We start from the raw sequence: 23,021 nt of genomic DNA on the forward strand, positions 1-23,021 counted from the left end.
GGACAGTGTTATAACTGTGCATCTGTAAGGGGATCCCAGGAACAAAATCACCAAATCTTAGCTAGTGTTACTTTAAACAAAGGAAAATATAAAATTAAGTCTGAATTATTTTAAAGCTAGATTAATGCACAAGTGCAAACAGACAGAAGTTGTTTAAAATATTGATTACGTGGTAAAAGCCTGTTTTACCTTGTACCTCAGACCTGGAGAGATGTTTATTTAAATACTGCAGCCCCTCATCACTGAAAGACAGAAAGCCTGCTGGGTATAGAGTTTCACTATATTGTTCCAGGGTTTAAAAAAAGCAATGAAAGCATTGGAAATAACTGGTGCTTGGTGATTTTGTCAGATATATAAAGCTTTAAGAGAATAAAAACATAAATTGGGGTTTGTAGTCCTGCTAGAAGCTTAGCTGACAGACATAATACATCACACAACTATTAATGTTACCACTAATTCTATATTTAATCATGATGAATTTGTGAATTTTTTGAAGAATGTAGATAAAACAACAAAACATCCCACTCAGTTTAAAGCTGTCTCCTTAAAAAGTGTCATTCTCGGTCAAAGAAGAGAAACACAGATATGCAGTTTCACAGCTAAGCAATGAACAACATCTAATCTTTACGTAGACAATCATCACCTGCCGCATGGGGGTTGAGGTAATCCATGGAATAAAGGCAAAAACGTGTGTTATCTCACCTGTAAATCTGTTCCTGTTCACTCTAGTCATATAGGATCATGAGTCGTAACCAGAGCAGTATCAACATAGATCTAATAGGGTATAAAATAAAAGGCTGGCAAGTTACCATGCTATTGTGGTAGCACCTAAGCTATACAATATGGAGAAATGGAGCTTATTTAACTAAACAAATAAACCTGAAGAATTTACTTATAGACATAAGCTGTAACAAAACAAAATGTACATTTCTTGTGAGGATAAAGTAAGGACACTCTATGCCCTAATCACTAGTATTCCACCTCTGGCTGAAATAACCTCAATTACATGCACCCTGTAACCATCTATCAGTCTCCAACATCGACTGTGGGATTGTTTGTCACATTCCTCCGTGCAGAATTCTCTCAGCTATGTGATGTTTGAGATGTTTCTTGAATATACAGATCACCCCACAGCATCTCAGTAGGATTGAGATTCGGCCTGTGATTTGGCCATTCCAGGCCATTCCATTCTTTTGTGCCATTCCTTGTGTAATTACTGGAAGGGTTTTTTTTTGTCATGCTCATGTTGCATGGGCCACGTTCACACTTCAGCTTTTGAACAGATTTTCCTGAAACACCCTCTGATACAGTGAAGAATTCATAGTAGATTCTATGAAGGAGAGCCTGACAGGCCCTAACCATGACATTTCCACCTCTGTGCTTCACAGATCATATGGGGTTCTTGTGCTTAAATCATGTGTTGGTTTGCACCAGACATGTCTTCTGTTAATGTGCCCAGATAATTCATATAAATCTATAACCTTCTTTCTGGAGGCCTCTTTAGATCTCGCCTTAGTGATACACTGAAACATGTGGTGCACCTGATTCTAAATATAGACAATTAAAACATTTAAGACATTTTCCTCACAAGAAATGCACATTTCAGTTCATTACATTTTACAACTTATGTTTATTAAGGTATTTGTCTTTTTATTGTTTTGTTTTTGTTTGTTTGTTTTTTATATTTACCTTGAGGTAATTGCATAACACATTCCAAACAGAACATAAATGGTTTCGTTTTTAAGGTAACAAAGGAAATTAAGGCACTTAATTATAATGGTTCAAAACCACCCTGACTTAGGGAAACTTGTCTGTCAAGCTGCAGGTGACAATGGCCCTGAATTCAAATAAGGACACTTTGAAGCAGGAAGTAAAAGAGAATAAAGCACTGAGGCACATTCCTCTAAGCTTAGTATATGCTTTCATTGAACAATCACAGTCACACTAACACGTCGGCTGTAGATCAGAACCATGAGGCTCTCTCCGTTTGGGCTTTTTCTGCTGCTTTTCATCAAAGCTGAGGGCCAGACAAGTAAGCATCCACACTTCATTTATATTTTTACTTATGGAATTTTACACACATTTATGCCTTGAGTGACTTCAGATTTCTAATGTGTTAGAGACATTCAAATGGATTGTTTGGACTCTTGCCTAAGGACTGTCACTGGTCTAATGTTGTGTGTTTCCCTAAGCTTAAACCTCATTCTGTTTCCCATACAATGTTGACCCTTACTATGCTACAAAAGCTTACCGATGAATTCGGGGCTATAATGATGATACTATTTGTAATTAGGATTATGATCTACAAGTTGATTTGTACCATAGAAGGTATAGAAAAGCTAAAAGCACTTTCATAAACAGACCACGGGAAAAGAAATATATTAAGTATACACAGCCTTAAATACAAATGTGCAGCTTGATATTGTTGGTCTTAGAACTAACCTCTCTCAGTTCCACTTCCACTAAAGGTGTATTTTGTAATTCAACATTTTCAAATTGTAGTCTATCTGTTGCTGTGCCCTTTTCTCACTGTTTTTCAATGTTCAAAGCCCCTACAGAAACACCACAAATTGTCACTCGAGTGGGGGTTACTTCCTAGTGCTGCCGTGACACTGCCATGTCTGTGGCCTTTTAATATGTGTTGCACTGGTACGAGTGCATTAGGTACAGCCGTGCTGCTGAATTTAATCATGGATTTTTGTTTTTGCATTTTAATCATTATTTAATGGGATTATTCTCATTTATTTTAAATCAATTTGTCAAATACATTAGTGCCATGGACTACAGAGACAACTACAACACCAAGTCATACTCAAAAGTTAAGAAACAAGGTCATAAAAACGATGAATACACTCTTAAAAGTGATGTGTTATGTAACAACACATTAGCATGTTTCCCACTTCGAGACTATTTTGTTATATTGTTTTACTGTTATACTGATATTTAACATAATCAGTGTTTAAAGTAACACGTTTTTTTTTTACCCGTAAATGAACACTATGAGCACTATCAACCATTTTGACTCATTTTGCATTGAAGTGTTTGACTTTTAAATGCATATGACTTTAGAGGATAAAGCACTTTAAACAATATCAAGCTCACCTTACCTCACTTCAAACTAAATTCCATAATTAGATAAAACAATGGCAATTCCAATAAATCAGTTAACAATAAGCTTCTTTTGGCAATCATTATGTTTAGTGATGTGTGGGAGTGTAATTACTAATGTAATAATTTATGGGTTTTTCTTTTTCTTTTTCCTTTATTAGCCAATATAGCAGAGACTACAAATGCAGTAAATAATACAAGCGAGATGGCTACAGGTATGTTCTAAATTTTAATATAATATAGTAAATATAAAAAAAAATCTGTTACAGGGCATACATATTCCCAACACACTTCTAATATTAAAGTTCATTAGGTTAAATTAATATTCAGTATTCTACACATCAAAATTAAAAGCATGCTTCATGTTAGATTTGGTTGAAATGCCTTTTTTTTGTTGAACACTGTGTTTCTGGGCATGAGGCCTGTTGTTTGAATGCAGACGTGGCTCTGGTGAAATTACATGTCTTGTTAACACTGTGTCACAACAGGTAGTGTCACTGTCACTGCAAAGATAAGAAAGAATGACAGGGGGGAAAACAGCCTTAAATACAAATGTGCAGCTTGATATTGTTTGTTTTCAGACTAATCACTCTCAGTTCCACTTCCACTAAAGGTGTATTTTGTAATTCAACATTTTCAAATGTAGTCTATCTGTTGCTGTGCATATTTGTTAGCCCTTTTCTCACTGTTATTCAATGTTCAAAGCTCCTACAGAAATACCACAAAGTGCCATTCGGGTGGTGGTTAATTCCTAGTGTTGCCATGACACTGCCGTGTCTGTGGCCTGTTAATATGTGTTGCACTGGTACGAGTGCATTAGATACAGTCGTGCTGCTGGAGTTTTTACACATTGTGTTCACTCACTGTCCATTCTATTAGACACACATACTCCTTTGATTCTCTTTGTGGAACCAAAGCTTTTCTGTTGCTGCACTGTCTGTGATGGTCCTCTAGTCTTAGAATGGTCTGGTCAGTGGATGAGTCAAATGGTCAATGAGTGTTAAAATAACAAATCATTAATGCTGTGGCTGATTAGTGAATGAAGGTGAGTGAATGTTAGGTGAGCAGGTTTCCACATAAATATTGTTGCTGTTGTTGTTGTAAATTTTGTCATAGAACACAGGGCTCCAGGAGGTTCTGATTATAAGAGGAGTTATAGATTCCACTTTAAACTGTGTCTCTAATTTCTGTGTGAATATACATTAACATTACCTGCAATGAAAATGAACAGGTGGTGTATTTACTGATGGTGTGGTTACAGATGGACTATGGGAGTATAGCTGATGTTTATCAAGTTCAGTTTTACAATTTACATGTACTCGTGTAGTGACTATAAATACATAATTCTGTAATTACAGAAGTAACACTGACTAACATGTACAGAAACTCACCAGAAGAGGGCAGCACACATGCAGAATTCATCCACTCTCTATAGCAGCAGGATCCAGCTAGTGCCAGCACTTCTTGTTGAAATAAATGAATTCATAACAAAATAAATGTACTCCTCGAGTTTGAAGAGAAGTCACATCCACAAATGTTTCAACATCTTCATCTCCTTGTTATTTCAATTTCTTATATAATCTATTTTTTTTTTTTTTTTCAGCAAGTGAAATAATTTCATCAACGCCATCTGGTAAGTTCTGAAATCTAACTCGAAGAAGTTATCATTGGACATTTACACTAACAAACTGAACTTAATTATGGGTTGTAGTTTTTAGTGTTTTAATTGTACTTAAATAGTATTGGTATTATTTGTTTTAAATCAACTTGTTAAATACACCAGTGCCATTGACTACAGGGCCATCTACAACACCAAGCCTTGCTGGAAGCATATCAGACATCGTTGTAAAAAAAAAAAGCATGTATTTGTAAAAGAGATGTGTTTAGTAAGTTAATATGTTATATATTTGTGTATAATGCCCAGGGGTAGTGGCAAAATCAATAGTTGTACTCAAAGCAGTATAAATAAATGCATCTCAAGAAAATGCATACAACATTTAAACTTGTTTTATTAAAATAGACTGTAAAAAGTAATGGGCTGGATATTAATATTTCAAATGCATACATGACACCTGCATGCTTTTTTTTATTGCCGCACTATAAGGAGCGGGTACTACAACATACACATCAAATTCACCAGTGTTAAATCAACACTATTAGTTGTTGATATTAGTGTTAGAGACATTCAAATGGAGTGTTTGGACTCTTGCCTAAGGACTGTCACTGGTCTAATGTTGTGTGCTTCCCTAAGCTTAATCCTCATTCTGTTTCCCTCACAATGCTGACCCTTACTATGCTACAAAAGCTTACCAATGAATTCAGGGCTATAACGATGATGCTATCTGTAATTAGGATTCTGATCTGCAAGTTGATTTGTACCATAGAAGGTATAGAAAAGCTAAAAGCACTTTCATAAACAGACCTCGGGAATAGAAATATATTAAGTACATAAACTATCTTCAGATATTGTGTTACAAATTAGAGCAAAGATAAGAAAGAATCACAGGGGGAAAACAGCCTTAAATACAAATGTGCAGCTTGATATTGTTGGTCTTAGAACTAACCACTCTCAGTTCCACTTCCACTATAGGTGTATTTTGTAATTCAGAATTTTCAAATTGTAGTCTATATGTTGCTGTGCATACTTTGTTAGCCCTTTTCTCACTGTTTTTCAATGGTCAAAGCCCCTACAGAAAGGTGGTTCATTCCTAGTGCTGCCGTGACACTGCCATGTCTGTGGCCTGTTAATATGTGTTGCACTGGTACGAGTGCATTAGATACAGTCGTGCTGCTGGAGTTTTTACACACTGTGTTCACTCACTGTCCATTCTATTAGACACACATACTCCTTTGATTCACTTTGTGGAACCAAAGCTTTTCTATTGCTGCACTGTCTGTGATGGTCCTCTAGTCTTAGAATGGTCTGGTCAGTGGATGAGTCAAATGGTCAATGAGTGTTAAAATAACAAATCATTAATGTTGTGGCTGATTAGTGAATGAAGGTGAGTGAATGTTAGGTGAGCAGGTTGTTGTTGTTGTAAATTTTGTCATAAAACACAGGGCTCCAGGAGGTTCTGATTATAAGAGAAGTTATAGATTCCACTTTAAATTGTGTCTCTAATTTCTGTGTGAATATACATTAACATTACCTGCAATGAAAATGAACAGGTGGTGTATTTACTGATGGTGTGGTTACAGATGGACTATGGGAGTATAGCTGATGTTTATCAAGTTCAGTTTTACAATTTACACGTACTAGTGTAGTGACTATAAATATATAATTCTGTAATTACAGAAGTAACACTGACTAACATGTACAGAAACTCACCAGAAGAGGGCAGCACACATGCAGAATTCTTCCACTCTCTATAGCAGCAGGATCCAGCTAGTGCCAACACTTCTTGTTGAAATAAATGAATTCATAACAAAATAAATGTACTCCTCAAGTTTGAACAGAAGTCACATCCACAAATGTTTCAACATCTTCATCTCCTTGTTATTTCAATTTCTTATTTAATCTTTTTTTTTTTTTTTTTTTTCAGGGAATGAAATAATTTCAACAACACCATCTGGTAAGTTCTTAAATCTAACTCAAAGAAGTTACCATTGGACATTTACACTAACAAACTGAACTTAATTATGGGTTGTAGTTTTTAGTGTTTTAATTGTACTTAAATAGTACTGATATTATTTGTTTTAAATCAACTTGTTAAATACACCATTGCCATTGACTACAGGGCCATCTACAACACCAAGCCTTGCTGGAAGCATATCAGACATCGTTGTAAAAAAAAAAAAAGCATGTATTTGTAAAAGAGATGTGTTTAGTAAGTTAATATGTTATATATTTGTGTATAATGCCCAGGGGTAGTGGCAAAATCAATAGTTGTACTCAAAGCAGTATAAATAAATGCATCTCTAGAAAATGCATACAACATTTAAACTTGTTTCATTAAAATAGACTGTAAAAAGTAATGGGCTGGATATTAATATTTCAAATGCATACATGACACTTGCATGCTTTTTTTTTATTGCCGCACCATAAGGAGCGGGTACTACAACATACACATCACATTCACCAGTGTTAAATCAACACTATTAGTTGTTGATATTAGTGTTAGAGACATTCAAATGGAGTGTTTGGACTCTTGCCTAAGGACTGTCACTGGTCTAATGTTGTGTGCTTCCCTAAGCTTAATCCTCATTCTGTTTCCCTTACAATGCTGACCCTTACTATGCTACAAATACTTACCAATGAATTCAGGACTATAACGATGATACTATTTGTAATTAGGATTCTGATCTGCAAGTTGATTTGTACCATAGAAGGTATAGAAAAGCTAAAAGCACTTTCATAAACAGACCTCGGGAATAGAAATATATTAAGTACATAAACTATCTTCAGATATTGTGTTACAAATTAGAGCAAAGATAAGAAAGAATCACAGGGGGAAAACAGCCTTAAATACAAATTTGCAGCTTGATATTGTTGGTCTTAGAACTAACCACTCTCAGTTCCACTTCCACTAAAGGTGTATTTTGTAATTCAACATTTTCAAATTGTTGTCTGTCTGTTGCTGTGCATACTTTGTTAGCCCTTTTCTCACTGTTTTTCAATGGTCAAAGCCCCTACAGAAAGGTGGTTCATTCCTAGTGCTGCCGTGACACTGCCATGTCTGTGGCCTGTTAATATGTGTTCCACTGGTACGAGTGCATTACGTACAGCCATGCTGCTGGAGTTTTTACACACTGTGTTCACTCACTGTCCATTCTATTAGACACACATACTCCTTTGATTCTCTTTGTGGAACCAAAGCTTTTCTGTTGCTGCACTGTCTGTGATGGTCCTCTAGTCTTAGAATGGTCTGGTCAGTGGATGTGTCAAATGGTCAATGAGTGTTAAAATAACAAATCATTAATGTTGTGGCTGATTAGTGAATGAAGGTGAGTGAATGTTAGGTGAGCAGGTTTCCACATAAATATTGTTGCTGTTGTTCTTGTAACTTTTGTCATAAAACACAGGGCTCCAGGAGGTTCTGATTATAAGAGGAGTTATAGATTCCACTTTAAATTGTGTCTCTAATTTCTGTGTGAATATACATTAACATTACCTGCAATGAAAATGAACAGGTGGTGTATTTACTGATGGTGTGGTTACAGATGGACTATGGGAGTATAACTCGTGTAGTGACTATAAATACATAATTCTGTAATTACAGAAGTAACACTGACTAACATGTACAGAAACTCACCAGAAGAGGGCAGCACACATGCAGAATTCATCCACTCTCTATAGCAGCAGGATCCAGCTAGTCAATTCATAACAAAATAAATGTACTCCTCGAGTTTGAACAGAAGTCACATCCACAAATGTTTCAACATCTTCATCTCCTTGTTATTTTAATTTATCTTTTTTTTTTTTTTTTTTTTTTTTTTTCAGGGATTGAAATAATTTCAACAACACCACCTGGTGAGTTCTGAAATCTAACTCAAAGAAGTTACCATTGGACATTTACACTAACAAACTGAACTTAATTATGGGTTGTAGTTTTTAGTGTTTTAATTGTACTTAAATAGTATTGGTATTATTTGTTTTAAATCAACTTGTTAAATACACCATTGCCATTGACTACAGGGACATCTACAACACCAAGCCTTGCTGGAAGCATATCAGACATCGTTGTAAAAAAAAAAAAAGCATGTTTTTGTAAAAGAGATGCGTTTAGTAAGTTAATATGTTACATATTTGTGTATGATGCCCAGGGGTAGTGGCAAAATCAATAGTTGTACTCAAAGCAGTATAAATAAATGCATCTCAAGAAAATGCATACAAAATTTAAACTTGTTTTATTAAAATAGACTGTAAAAAGTAATGGGCTGGATATTAATATTTCAAATGCATACATGACACCTGCATGCTTTTTTTTTATTGCCTCACTATAAGGAGCTGGTACTACAACATACACATCAAATTCACCAGTGTTAAATCAACACTATTAGTGTTAGATTAACACGGTTAGTGTAATTATGTAACACTCTCTGTGTTAAGACATTAACATTAATAGTGTTGTCTATTAACATGTTGTTAACACTGGAGAATTTGCTGTGTGTTCGAATCTTGGCCAGAGTTCAGATAAAGTTCACTTTTAAGGTCAGTTGTTCTAACCCCAGTTTTTGAAGAAATTCTGCTAGAAGATCACAAGCAGTGATCTGTTTAAATTATTGGGAGTGGAGGAAGATATAGACTTTTTACAGTGAGGAAAAACATAATAGAAGTTAAATGTTGCTCATTACATTCTCTCAAGTATATTGCAGTATGAATTTGTAATGTGTAACCTCTGAATAAACTACACTGCTCCATAGACTGGGCAGCCCATCCACCCACTAAAGCTTATCTGCTATAGTACTGTTTGTGTCGGTCCTTTAGTCCTAGAACTAAAAGTGCCACTTCATGGTCAGTGATGTACTGTTACAGATGGACTACAGGAGTATACTACACGTACACGTACAGTAATTCGCCAGTAGAGGGCAGCACATATTCAGCAGAATTCCAGCTTGTGCCAACACTGCTCGTTGAAATGAATAGATTTCTATCAAAATAAACGTATTCCTCAAGTTCTAACATAAATCACATTAAAAATGTGTCAGTGTCTTCATCTGATTGTTAAAATAGTTTATGGAATTTAATTTCTTAACTTTTTCCAATTCAGGGACATTAATATAAGTTCTAAAATCTAACTGTATGTAGTTGTTACAGGACTTTGTACTAACAGTTTATAAGCTGAATTTAATTATGGATTTTTGTTTCTGCATTTTAATCATTATAATAAGTATTTAATGGAATTGTTCTCATTTTTTTTTATCAACTTCTCAAATACATTAGTGTTATTGACTACAGAGACAACTACAACACCAACTCCTACTCGAAAGTTAAGAAACAAGGTCATAAAAACGATAAAAAAAAACACCCTTAAAAATGATGTGTTATGTAACAACACATTAGCATGTTTCCCACTTCAAGACTTTTTTTTATATTGTTGTACTGTTATACTGATATTTAACATAATCAGTGTTTAAAGTAACATTTGTAGCCGTAAATACACACTATGAGCACTATCAACCATTTTGACAAATTTTCAATGGAAGTGTTTTCGACAAAATCACTTTTAAAAGCATATGACTTTAGAGGATGTCTAATATTCAGCACTTTAAACAATATCAAGCTCACCTCACCTCACTTCAAACTAAATTCCATAATTCAATTAAACAAATGCAATTCTAATATATCAGTTAACCATAAGCTTGTGTTGGCAAACTTTATGTTATTGATGCGTGGGAGGAGGACCAGGTTTGGATCAGAATTTTTTTCTTCTCTTACACAGTACTTATTACTAAGGTAATAATTGATGTGTTGTTGTTTTTTTCTCTCTTTTTCTTTTATTAGACAATACAACAGTGACTACAAGTACAGTAATTACTTCAGACAACATTACTACAGGTATGATCCAAATTTTAATATAGTAATAATAAAAAAAACTGTTACAGGGCATACATATTCACAACACACTTCTAATATTAAAGTTCATTAGGTTAAATTAATATTCAGTATTCTACACATTAAATTAAAAGCTTGCTTCATGTTAGATTTGGTTGAAATGCCTTTTTTTTGTTGAACTCTGTGTTTCCAGGCATGAGGCCCGTTGTAATTTACAGGGTATAAGCAAAAAACAAAAATACAATACAAGTTTGAATGCAGACGTGGCTCTGGTGAAATTACATGTCTAGTTAACACTGTGTCACAACAGGTAGTGTCACTGTCACACAGCTCCAGGGCCTGAATAAGAGTTTACAGACAATAAATGAATGTATGCTCAACACAGTGTTTCTTCAGTAACAAAAAATGTAAATGCTAATAATTAATTGACAGAGGTGTATTTATTTCTTATGTAATTTTATTTAATAATGTTCTTATATTTTTATTATTCTTCTTTTCTTATTTAAGATAATCACTGTTAAATTAACACAAAATTCATTATTCATTAATGAACACTATGAACAGTATCAAATATTTTGACTCATTTTGCACTGAAATGTTTTCTACACAATGATTTGCCCAGTTAAAGACAGAATGTGTTGCTTTTAAAGACATATGCTTTTAAAGTGTATAATATTCAGTGCTCTTAACAATTTAAAGCCTACAACACCTCATTTCAAACTAAATTCCAAAAGTTGTTAAATAATGCTAATTCATTATATCAGCTAATCATAAGCTTGTGTTGGCAAATACTGTGCTTCATGATGCATGGGAGGGTACACCAGGTCAGAGTTTAGATTAGATAATTTTTCTTCAGTTACATAAAAAGTAATTACTAAAGTAATAATTTATGTGTTTTATGTTTGTGTTGTTTTGTTTTTGTTTTGTTTTTTTTTTATTAGTCAAGTAATGTTTTCTTGGCAAGCATTGTACTACCAGATCTGAGATGCAGATGTCAAATAAACAATACTTAATGATAGCATTTATGATAGAGTTTGTCTACTACACAGCCTATCCTGATACATTGTGAATTTGTTCATCCATTTCTCTAAAATTTAACTGTACATTTAATATTTGGAACGCAATTTTACAGTGCAATATGAATAGTCCCGGTATCTCCTGTAAATTTGGTAATGTTTTTTTTTTTCCCTAAAAAAGTGTTATTGCTAACCTTTGGGTTTTTGTTAAACATCTTTATTTTTCTCACAATTCCTCAGGAATATTAATAGCAGAGACAACAGACACACCTACAACAATAACTACTACATTTCTTAAATTTCTTTAATTAAAGTTCTTAAATTTAACTGTACATTTAATATTTGGAACACAGTGTTTTAGTGCAATATGAAATTTAGTGCAATATGTTTTAGTGCAATATGAAAATAAGGTGTTTATTACTCAACATTCAAGAGGATAAAACAATAGAAAGAATATTCCATTTCCAATATAGTTTGTTACTTTTATATTTGGGACATTTATAACATACGTTCTATAAGATATGTGAAGAACTGATATTGTTATATCCATCTATACATTTCGGACACTGAGGTCAACAAAACAAAAAGAAATAAGTGTTTGGGTACCACACGATCTGCCCCGGTATCTCCTGTGAATTTGTTCATATGTTTTTCTCCCCTAAAATAGTGTTATTGCTAAACTAAGAATGAATTCTTTGAGTTTGTTAAATGTATTTTTATCAATTTCTCAGCTGCATCAATAGCAGAGACAACAGACACACCTACAACAACGACTATTAGTAAGTTCTAAAATGTAACTGTAAATGAAAATGGTATAGGCCACATATAGCATAATGTTAGGTACATATAATGTTATAGTGCACATAGTGTATACCACTTTACAATTTCAAATTCATCTTGTCTCAAGACAAACTACATTTTATATTTACAGCTGATCCTCATACTGGCAAACACTGTACTCCCAGACCTGAGAAACAGATGTCAAATAAACAATAAGCAATGATAGCGTGTATTTACAACAAAGGCTATGCTGTTACCCTCTGTGAATTTGTTCATCCATTTTTCTCCCCCTAACATACAGTGTAATTGGTTTGTTAAGTGTCTTCTTTATGTTTTTCAATTTCCCAGCTATATCACCAGCTCCTCCTACTGAGACACCTACAACAACGACTACTGCTTGTAAGCTCTTAAACCTCATTACATTCATTTACAGTTTCAAAGCCACATTATTCAACTTCAGACAAAGTTATTGTTCATGAGAGGTTATTGAACAAATAGTAAATAAAAAGACTCATATTCCTGTTTTAGAATAATTTCCAAAAAAACACAAAAAATCTACATGTCAGAGACTGATGTCAACAAAATAAAAAGAGATGAGAGTGTTTAGGTACAACACAATCTGTCCTGGTACCTCCTGTGAACTTGTTCATGCTTGTCTCCCCTAAAATATTGTTATTGATAACCTTTGCATTTTGTTAAACATCTTTTTTTTCCTCACAATTTCTCAGCTACATTCACAACAGAGACAACAGACACACCTACAACAATAACTACTACTACTAGTAAGTTCTAAAATTTAAAAGTACATTTAATATTTGGAATGCAATTTTATAGTGCAATATGAAAATAAAGTGTTTATTACTCAACATTCACGTGCATAAATCAATAGAAATAATATTCCATTTCCTATATGGGTTATTACTTTTATATTTGATTCATATATAACATAATTTCTCTACGATATGTGAAGCACTGATATTGTTCTATTTGTCTATATATTTCGGACACTGAGGTCAACTAAACAAAAAGAAATATGTGTTTAGGTAACACAAGATCTGTCACGGTATCCCCTGTGAATTTTTTTGTATGTTCGTGTTATTGCTAAACTAAGAATTAATATTTGGGTTTGTTAAACTTCTTTTTTTTAGTCAATTTGTCAGATTCATTAACAGCACAGACAGCAGAGACAACAGACACACCTACAACAATGACTACTACTAGAAAGCTCTAAAATGTAACTGTAAATGAAAATGTTATAGGCCACATACAGCATAATGTTAGGTACATATAATGTTATAGTGCACATAGTGTATACCACTTTGCAATTTCAAATTCATCTTGTCTCATGACAAACTACATTTTATATTTACAGCTGATGCTCGTACTGGCAAGCACTGTACTTCCAGACCTGAGACACAGATGTCAAATAAACAATAAGCAATGATAGCGTGTATTTACTACAAAAGCTATGCTGTTACCTTCTGTGAATTTGTTCATCCATTTTCTCCCCCTAACATACAATGTAATTGGTTTGTTAAGTATCTTCTTTATGTTTTTCAATTTCCCAGCTACATCACCAGCTCCTCCTACTGTGACACCTACAACAACGACTACTGCTTGTAAGCTCTTAAACCTCATTACATTATTTTAGTGTCAAAGCCACATTATATAACTTCAGACAAAGTTCTTGTTCATAAGAGTTTATTGAACATATAGTAAATTAAAAGTCTGCTATTCCTGTTTTAGAATAATTCCCATAAAAACACACCAAAAATTCTACATTTCAGAGACTGAGGTCAACAAAACAAAATGCGATGAAAGTGTTTAAGTACAACACAATCTGTCCTGGTATCTCTTGTGAATTTGTTCATGTTTTTCTTCCCTAAAATAGTGTTATTGCTAACCATTGGGTTTTTGTTAAACATCATTTTTTTCTTTCTCACAATTTCTCAGCTACATTCACAACAGAGACAACAGACACACCTACAACAATAACTACTACTACTAGTAAGTTCTAAAATTAAATAGTACATTTAATAGTTGGAACACAGTGTTATTTTGCAATATGAAAATAAAGTGTTTATTACTCGACATTCAAAAAATGTTATAGGCCACATACAGCATAATGTTAGGTAAATATGATGTTTTACTGCATATAGTGTATACCATTTTACAGTTTCAAATTCATTTTGTCTCATGACAAACTACATTTTATACTTTTAGCTGATGCTCGTACTGGCAAACACTGCACTCCCAGACCTGAGACACAGATGTCAAATAAACAATAAGCAATGATAGCGTGTATTTACTACAAAAGCTATGCTGTTACCTTCTGTGAATTTGTTCATCCATTTTCTCCCCCTAACATACAATGTAATTGGTTTGTTAAGTATCTTCTTTATGTTTTTCAATTTCCCAGCTACATCACCAGCTCCTCCTACTGTGACACCTACAACAACGACTACTGCTTGTAAGCTCTTAAACCTCATTACATTAATTTAGTGTCAAAGCCACATTATATAACTTCAGACAAAGTTCTTGTTCATAAGAGTTTATTGAACATATAGTAAATTAAAAGTCTGCTATTCCTGTTTTAGAATAATTCCCATAAAAACACACCAAAAATTCTACATTTCAGAGACTGAGGTCAACAAAACAAAATGCGATGAAAGTGTTTAAGTACAACACAATCTGTCCTGGTATCTCTTGTGAATTTGTTCATGTTTTTCTTCCCTAAAATAGTGTTATTGCTAACCATTGGGTTTTTGTTAAACATCATTTTTTTCTTTCTCACAATTTCTCAGCTACATTCACAACAGAGACAACAGACACACCTACAACAATAACTACTACTACTAGTAAGTTCTAAAATTAAATAGTACATTTAATAGTTGGAACACAGTGTTATTTTGCAATATGAAAATAAAGTGTTTATTACTCGACATTCAAAAAATGTTATAGGCCACATACAGCATAATGTTAGGTAAATATGATGTTTTACTGCATATAGTGTATACCATTTTACAGTTTCAAATTCATTTTGTCTCATGACAAACTACATTTTATACTTTTAGCTGATGCTCGTACTGGCAAACACTGCACTCCCAGACCTGAGACACAGATGTCAAATAAACAATAAGCAATGATAGCGTGTATTTACTACAAAAGCTATGCTGTTACCTTCTGTGAATTTGTTCATCCATTTTCTCCCCCTAACATACAATGTAATTGGTTTGTTAAGTATCTTCTTTATGTTTTTCAATTTCCCAGCTACATCACCAGCTCCTCCTACTGTGACACCTACAACAACGACTACTGCTTGTAAGCTCTTAAACCTCATTACATTATTTTAGTGTCAAAGCCACATTATATAACTTCAGACAAAGTTCTTGTTCATAAGAGTTTATTGAACATATAGTAAATTAAAAGTCTGCTATTCCTGTTTTAGAATAATTCCCATAAAAACACACCAAAAATTCTACATTTCAGAGACTGAGGTCAACAAAACAAAATGCGATGAAAGTGTTTAAGTACAACACAATCTGTCCTGGTATCTCTTGTGAATTTGTTCATGTTTTTCTTCCCTAAAATAGTGTTATTGCTAACCATTGGGTTTTTGTTAAACATCATTTTTTTCTTTCTCACAATTTCTCAGCTACATTCACAACAGAGACAACAGACACACCTACAACAATAACTACTACTACTAGTAAGTTCTAAAATTAAATAGTACATTTAATAGTTGGAACACAGTGTTATTTTGCAATATGAAAATAAAGTGTTTATTACTCGACATTCAAAAAATGTTATAGGCCACATACAGCATAATGTTAGGTAAATATGATGTTTTACTGCATATAGTGTATACCATTTTACAGTTTCAAATTCATTTTGTCTCATGACAAACTACATTTTATACTTTTAGCTGATGCTCGTACTGGCAAACACTGCACTCCCAGACCTGAGACACAGATGTCAAATAAACAATAAGCAATGATAGCGTGTATTTACTACAAAAGCTATGCTGTTACCTTCTGTGAATTTGTTCATCCATTTTCTCCCCCTAACATACAATGTAATTGGTTTGTTAAGTATCTTCTTTATGTTTTTCAATTTCCCAGCTACATCACCAGCTCCTCCTACTGTGACACCTACAACAACGACTACTGCTTGTAAGCTCTTAAACCTCATTACATTATTTTAGTGTCAAAGCCACATTATATAACTTCAGACAAAGTTCTTGTTCATAAGAGTTTATTGAACATATAGTAAATTAAAAGTCTGCTATTCCTGTTTTAGAATAATTCCCATAAAAACACACCAAAAATTCTACATTTCAGAGACTGAGGTCAACAAAACAAAATGCGATGAAAGTGTTTAAGTACAACACAATCTGTCCTGGTATCTCTTGTGAATTTGTTCATGTTTTTCTTCCCTAAAATAGTGTTATTGCTAACCATTGGGTTTTTGTTAAACATCATTTTTTTCTTTCTCACAATTTCTCAGCTACATTCACAACAGAGACAACAGACACACCTACAACAATAACTACTACTACTAGTAAGTTCTAAAATTAAATAGTACATTTAATAGTTGGAACACAGTGTTATTTTGCAATATGAAAATAAAGTGTTTATTACTCGACATTCAAAAAATGTTATAGGCCACATACAGCATAATGTTAGGTAAATATGATGTTTTACTGCATATAGTGTATACCATTTTACAGTTTCAAATTCATTTTGTCTCATGACAAACTACATTTTATACTTTTAGCTGATGCTCGTACTGGCAAACACTGCACTCCCAGACCTGAGACACAGATGTCAAATAAACAATAAGCAATGATAGCGTGTATTTACTACAAAAGCTATGCTGTTACCTTCTGTGAATTTGTTCATCCATTTTCTCCCCCTAACATACAATGTAATTGGTTTGTTAAGTATCTTCTTTATGTTTTTCAATTTCCCAGCTACATCACCAGCTCCTCCTACTGTGACACCTACAACAACGACTACTGCTTGTAAGCTCTTAAACCTCATTACATTAATTTAGTGTCAAATCCACATTATATAACTTCAGACAAAGTTCTTGTTCATAAGAGTTTATTGAACATATAGTAAATTAAAAGTCTGCTATTCCTGTTTTAGAATAATTCCCATAAAAACACACCAAAAATTCTACATTTCAGAGACTGAGGTCAACAAAACAAAAAGCGATGAAAGTGTTTAAGTACAACACAATCTGTCCTGGTATCTCCTGTGAATTTGTTCATGTTTTTCTTCCCTAAAATAGTGTTATTGCTAACCATTGGGTTTTTGTTAAACATCATTTTTTTTCTTTCTCACAATTTCTCAGCTACATTCACAACAGAGACAACAGACACACCTACAACAATAACTACTACTACTAGTAAGTTCTAAAATTAAATAGTACATTTAATAGTTGGAACACAGTGTTATTTTGCAATATGAAAATAAAGTGTTTATTACTCGACATTCACAAAATGTTATAGGCCGCATATAGCATAATGTTAGGTAAATATGATGTTTTACTGCATATAGTGTATACCATTTTACAGTTTCAAATTCATTTTGTCTCATGACAAACTACGTTTTATACTTTTAGCTGATGCTCGTACTGGCAAACACTGCACTCCCAGACCTGAGACACAGATGTCAAATAAACAATAAGCAATGATAGCATGTATTTACAACCAAAGCTATGCTGTTTCCTTCTGTGAATTTGTTCATCCATTTTTCTCCCCCTAACATACAGTGTAAATGGCTTGTTAAGTGTCTTCTTTATGTTTATCAATTTCCCAGCTATATCACCAGCGCCTCCTGCTGTGACACCTACAACGACTACTACTAGTAAGCTCTTGAACCTGATTACCTTCATTTACAGTGTCAAAGCCACATCATTTAACTTCAGACAAAGTTTTTGTTCATAAGAATTTATTGAACAAATAGTAAATTAAAAGTCTGTTATTCCTGTTTTAGAATAATTCCCAAAAAAACACACCAAAAATTCTACATTTCAGAGACTGATGTCATCAAAACAAAAAGCGATGAAAGTGTTTATACACAAGACAATCTGTCCCGGTATCTCCTGTGAATGTGTTCATGTTTTTCTTCCCTAAAATACTGCTATTGCTAACCTTTAGGTTTTTGTGAAACATTTTTTTTCTCACAATTTTTCAGCTACATTCACAACAGTGACAACAGAGACAACAGACACACCTACAACAATAACTACTACTACTAGTAAGTTCTAAAATTTAAAAGTATTTTTTATAGTTGGAACAAAGTGTTATAATGCAATATGATTATAAAGTGTTTATTACTCGACATTTAAGTGCATACATCAACAGAACAAATATTCCACTTCATAAATAGTTTGTTACTTTTATATTTGGGACATATATAACATACATTCTGTAAGATATGTGAAGCACTGATATTGTTCTATCTGTCTATACATTTCGGAAAATGAGGCCAACAAAACAAAAAGAATAAGTGTTTAGGTACCACACCATCTGTCCCGTTATCTCCTGTGAATTTGTTCATATTTTTTTTCTCCCCTATAATGATGTTATTGCTAAACTAAGAACGAATTCTTTGGGTTTATTAAATGTTTTTTTTATTTATTTTTTTTTTTTTATCAATTTGTCAGCTGCATCAACAACAGAGACAACAGACACACCTACAACGACAACTACTAGTAAGTTCTAAAATGTAACTTTAAATAAAAATGTTATAGGCCACATACAGCATAATGTTAGGTAAATATGATGTTATACTGCATATAGTGTATACCATTTTACAGTTTCAAATTCATTTTGTCTCATGACAAACTACATTTTATACTTTTAGCTGATGCTCGTACTGGCAAACACTGCACTCCCAGACCTGAGACACAGATGTCAAATAAACAATAAGCAATGATAGCGTGTATTTACTACAAAAGCTATGCTGTTACCTTCTGTGAATTTGTTCATCCATTTTCTCCCCCTAACATACAATGTAATTGGTTTGTTAAGTATCTTCTTTATGTTTTTCAATTTCCCAGCTACATCACCAGCTCCTCCTACTGTGACACCTACAACAACGACTACTGCTTGTAAGCTCTTAAACCTTATTACATTAATTTAGTGTCAAAGCCACATTATATAACTTCAGACAAAGTTCTTGTTCATAAGAGTTTATTGAACATATAGTAAATTAAAAGTCTGCTATTCCTGTTTTAGAATAATTCCCATAAAAACACACCAAAAATTCTACATTTCAGAGACTGAGGTCAACAAAACAAAATGCGATGAAAGTGTTTAAGTACAACACAATCTGTCCTGGTATCTCTTGTGAATTTGTTCATGTTTTTCTTCCCTAAAATAGTGTTATTGCTAACCATTGGGTTTTTGTTAAACATCATTTTTTTCTTTCTCACAATTTCTCAGCTACATTCACAACAGAGACAACAGACACACCTACAACAATAACTACTACTACTAGTAAGTTCTAAAATTTAAAAGTATTTTTTATAGTTGGAACAAAGTGTTATAATGCAATATGATTATAAAGTGTTTATTACTCGACATTTAAGTGCATAAATCAACAGAACAAATATTCCACTTCATAAATAGTTTGTTACTTTTATATTTGGGACATATATAACATACATTCTGTAAGATATGTGAAGCACTGATATTGTTCTATCTGTCTATACATTTCGGAAAATGAGGCCAACAAAACAAAAAGAATAAGTGTTTAGGTACCACACCATCTGTCCCGTTATCTCCTGTGAATTTGTTCATATTAATTCCCAAAAAAACACACCAAAAATTCTACATTTCAGAGACTGATGTCATCAAAACAAAAAGCGATGAAAGTGTTTATACACAACACAATCTGTTCCGGTATCACCTGTGAATTGGTTCATGTTTTTCTTCCCTAAGATACGGCTATTGCTAACTTTTAGGTTTTTGTGAAACTTTTTTTTTTCTCACAATTGTTCAGCTACATTCACAACAGAGACAACAGAGACAACAGACACACCTACAACAATAAGTACTACTACTAGTAAGTTCTTAAATTTAAAAACACATTTAATAGTTGGAACACAGTGTTACAGTGCAATATGAATATAAAATGTTTATTACTCAACATTCAAGTGCATAAATCAATAGAAATAATATTCCATTTCCTATATAGTTTGTTACATTTATATTTGGGACATATATAACATACTTTCTGTAAGATATGTGAAGCACTGATAATGTTTTATCTGTCTATACATTTTGGAAACTGAGGTCAACAAAACAAAAAGGAATAACAGTATTTAGTTACCATACGATCTGTCCCAGTATCTCCTGTTCATATGTTTTTCTTTGCTAAAATAGTGTTATTGCTAAACTAAGAATGAATTCTTTGGATTTGTTAAATGTTTTTTTTTTTTTTTTATCAATTTCTCAGCTGCATCAACAGCAGAGACAACAGACACACCTACAACAATGACTACTACTAGTAAGTTCTAAAATGTAACTGTAAATGAAAATGTTATAGGCCTCATACAGCATAATGTTAGGTACATATAATGTTATAGTGCACATAGTGTATACCACTTTACAATTTGAAATTCATCTTGTCTCATGACAAACTACATTTGATATTTACAGCTGATGCTCGTACTAGAAAGCACTGTACTTCCAGACCTGAGACACTGATGTCAAATAAACAATAAGCAATGATAGTGTTTATTTATTACAAAAGCTATGCTGTTACTTTCTGTAAATTTGTTCATCCATTTTCTCCCCCTAACATACAATGTAATTGGTTTGTTAAGTGTCTTCTTCATGTTTTTCAATTTCCCAGCTACATCAACAGGTGTTACTACTGAGACACCTACAACAACGACTAGTACTAGTAAGTTCTTAAACCTCATTATATTCCTTTACAGTGTCAAAACAACATTATATAACTTCAGACAAAGTTCTTGTTCATAAGAGTAAATTGAACAAAAAGAAAATTAAAGTCTGTTATTCCTGTTTTAGAATAATTCCCAAAAAATCACACCAAAAATTCTACATTTCAGAGACTGATGTCAACAAAACAGAAAGTAATGAAAGTGTTTAAGTACAACACAATCTGTCCCGATATCTCCTGTAAATTTGGTCATGTTTTATTCCCTAAAATAGTGTTATTGCTAAACAATGGGTTTTTGTGAAACATTTTTTTTTCTCACAATTTTTCAGCTACATTCACAACAGAGACAACAGACACACCTACAACAATAACTACTACTACTAGTAAGTTCTAAAATTTAAAAACACATTTAATAGTTGGAACACAGTGTTACAGTGCAATATGAATATAAAATGTTTATTACTCAACATTCAAGTGCATAAATCAATAGAAATAATATTCCATTTCCTATATAGTTTGTTACATTTATTTTTGGGACATATATAACATACTTTCTGTAAATTATGTGAAGCACTGATAATGTTTTATCTGTCTATACATTTTGGAAACTGAGGTCAACAAAACAAAAAGGAATAACAGTGTTTAGTTACCATACAATCTGTCCCAGTATCTCCTGTTCATATGTTTTTCTTCGCTAAAATAGTGTTATTGCTAAACTAAGAATGAATTCTTTGGGTTTGTTAAATGTTTTTTTTTTTTTTTTTTTTTATCATTTTCTCAGCTGCATCAACAGCAGAGACAACAGACACACCTACAACAATGACTACTACTAGTAAGTTCTAAAATGTAACTGTAAATGAAAATGTTATAGGCCTCATACAGCATAATGTTAGGTATATATAATGTTATAGTGCACATAGTGTATACCACTTTACAATTTGAAATTCATCTTGTCTCATGACAAACTACATTTTATATTTACAGCTGATGCTCATACTAGAAAGCACTGTATTTCCAGACCTGAGACACAGATGTCAATTAAACAATAAGCAATGATAGTGTTTATTTATTGCAAAACTATGTTGTTACCTTTGGTGAATTTGTTCATCCATTTTCTCCCCCAACATACAGTGTAATTGGTTTGTTAAGTGTCTTCTTTATGTTTTTCAATCTCCCAGCTACATCAACAGGTGTTACTACTGAGGCACCTACAACAACGACTAGTACTAGTAAGTTCTTAAACCTCATTATATTCATTTACAGTGTCAAAACAACATTATATAACTTCAGACAAAGTTCTTGTTCATAAGAGTTTATTGAACAAAAAAAAATTAAAGTCTGTTATTCCTGTTTTAGAATAATTCCCAAAAAATCACACCAAAAATTCTACATTTCAGAGACTGATGTCAACAAAACAGAAAGCAATGAAAGTGTTTAAGTACAACACAATCTGTCCCGATATCTCCTATAAATTTGTTCATGTTTTTCTTCCCTAAAATAGTGTTATTGCTAACCTATGGGTTTTTGTTAAACATCTTTTTTTTTCCTCACAATTTCTCAGCTACATTCACAACAGACACACCTACAACAATAACTACTACTACTAGTAAGTTCTAAAATTTAAAAGTACATTTAATAGTTGGAACACAGTGTTACAGTGCAATATGAATATAAAATGTTTATTACTCAACATTCAAGTGC

The 23,021-nt window shown here is 33.0% G+C and overlaps 1 protein-coding gene across 1 annotated transcript; it reads left to right on the forward strand.

The window, feature by feature from the left end:
- The first annotated feature begins 1,923 nt into the window (after positions 1-1,923).
- LOC136678564 (integumentary mucin C.1-like) lies at positions 1,924-23,021 on the forward strand. Its single transcript, XM_066656608.1, has 31 exons — positions 1,924-2,032; positions 3,270-3,323; positions 4,712-4,741; positions 6,651-6,680; positions 8,549-8,578; positions 10,553-10,606; positions 12,351-12,398; positions 12,748-12,798; positions 13,128-13,181; positions 13,968-14,018; positions 14,623-14,671; positions 14,819-14,869; positions 15,204-15,257; positions 15,670-15,720; positions 16,055-16,108; positions 16,521-16,571; positions 16,906-16,959; positions 17,343-17,422; positions 17,758-17,811; positions 18,225-18,272; positions 18,603-18,665; positions 19,075-19,122; positions 19,471-19,521; positions 19,856-19,909; positions 20,415-20,477; positions 20,871-20,921; positions 21,270-21,320; positions 21,650-21,703; positions 22,102-22,152; positions 22,499-22,549; positions 22,882-23,021. Exons 1-31 carry the CDS (start codon positions 1,972-1,974, stop codon positions 22,935-22,937), a joined length of 1,602 nt encoding a protein of 533 aa, XP_066512705.1. The 5' UTR covers positions 1,924-1,971; the 3' UTR covers positions 22,938-23,021.

Source organism: Hoplias malabaricus, chromosome Y, assembly GCF_029633855.1.
Source record: "Hoplias malabaricus isolate fHopMal1 chromosome Y, fHopMal1.hap1, whole genome shotgun sequence".
Classification (NCBI taxonomy): Eukaryota; Metazoa; Chordata; class Actinopteri; order Characiformes; family Erythrinidae; genus Hoplias; species Hoplias malabaricus.

Coding starts and splice junctions, on each gene's coding strand:
- LOC136678564 (XM_066656608.1), top strand. CDS start 1,972: ATGAGGCTCTCTCCGTTTGGGCTTTTTCTGCTGCTTTTCATCAAAGCT. Junction 6,681..8,548: donor AATTTCAACAACACCATCTG/GTAAGTTCTTAA, acceptor TTTTTTTTTCAG/GGATTGAAATAATTTCAACA. Junction 16,572..16,905: donor TACAACAACGACTACTGCTT/GTAAGCTCTTAA, acceptor ACAATTTCTCAG/CTACATTCACAACAGAGACA.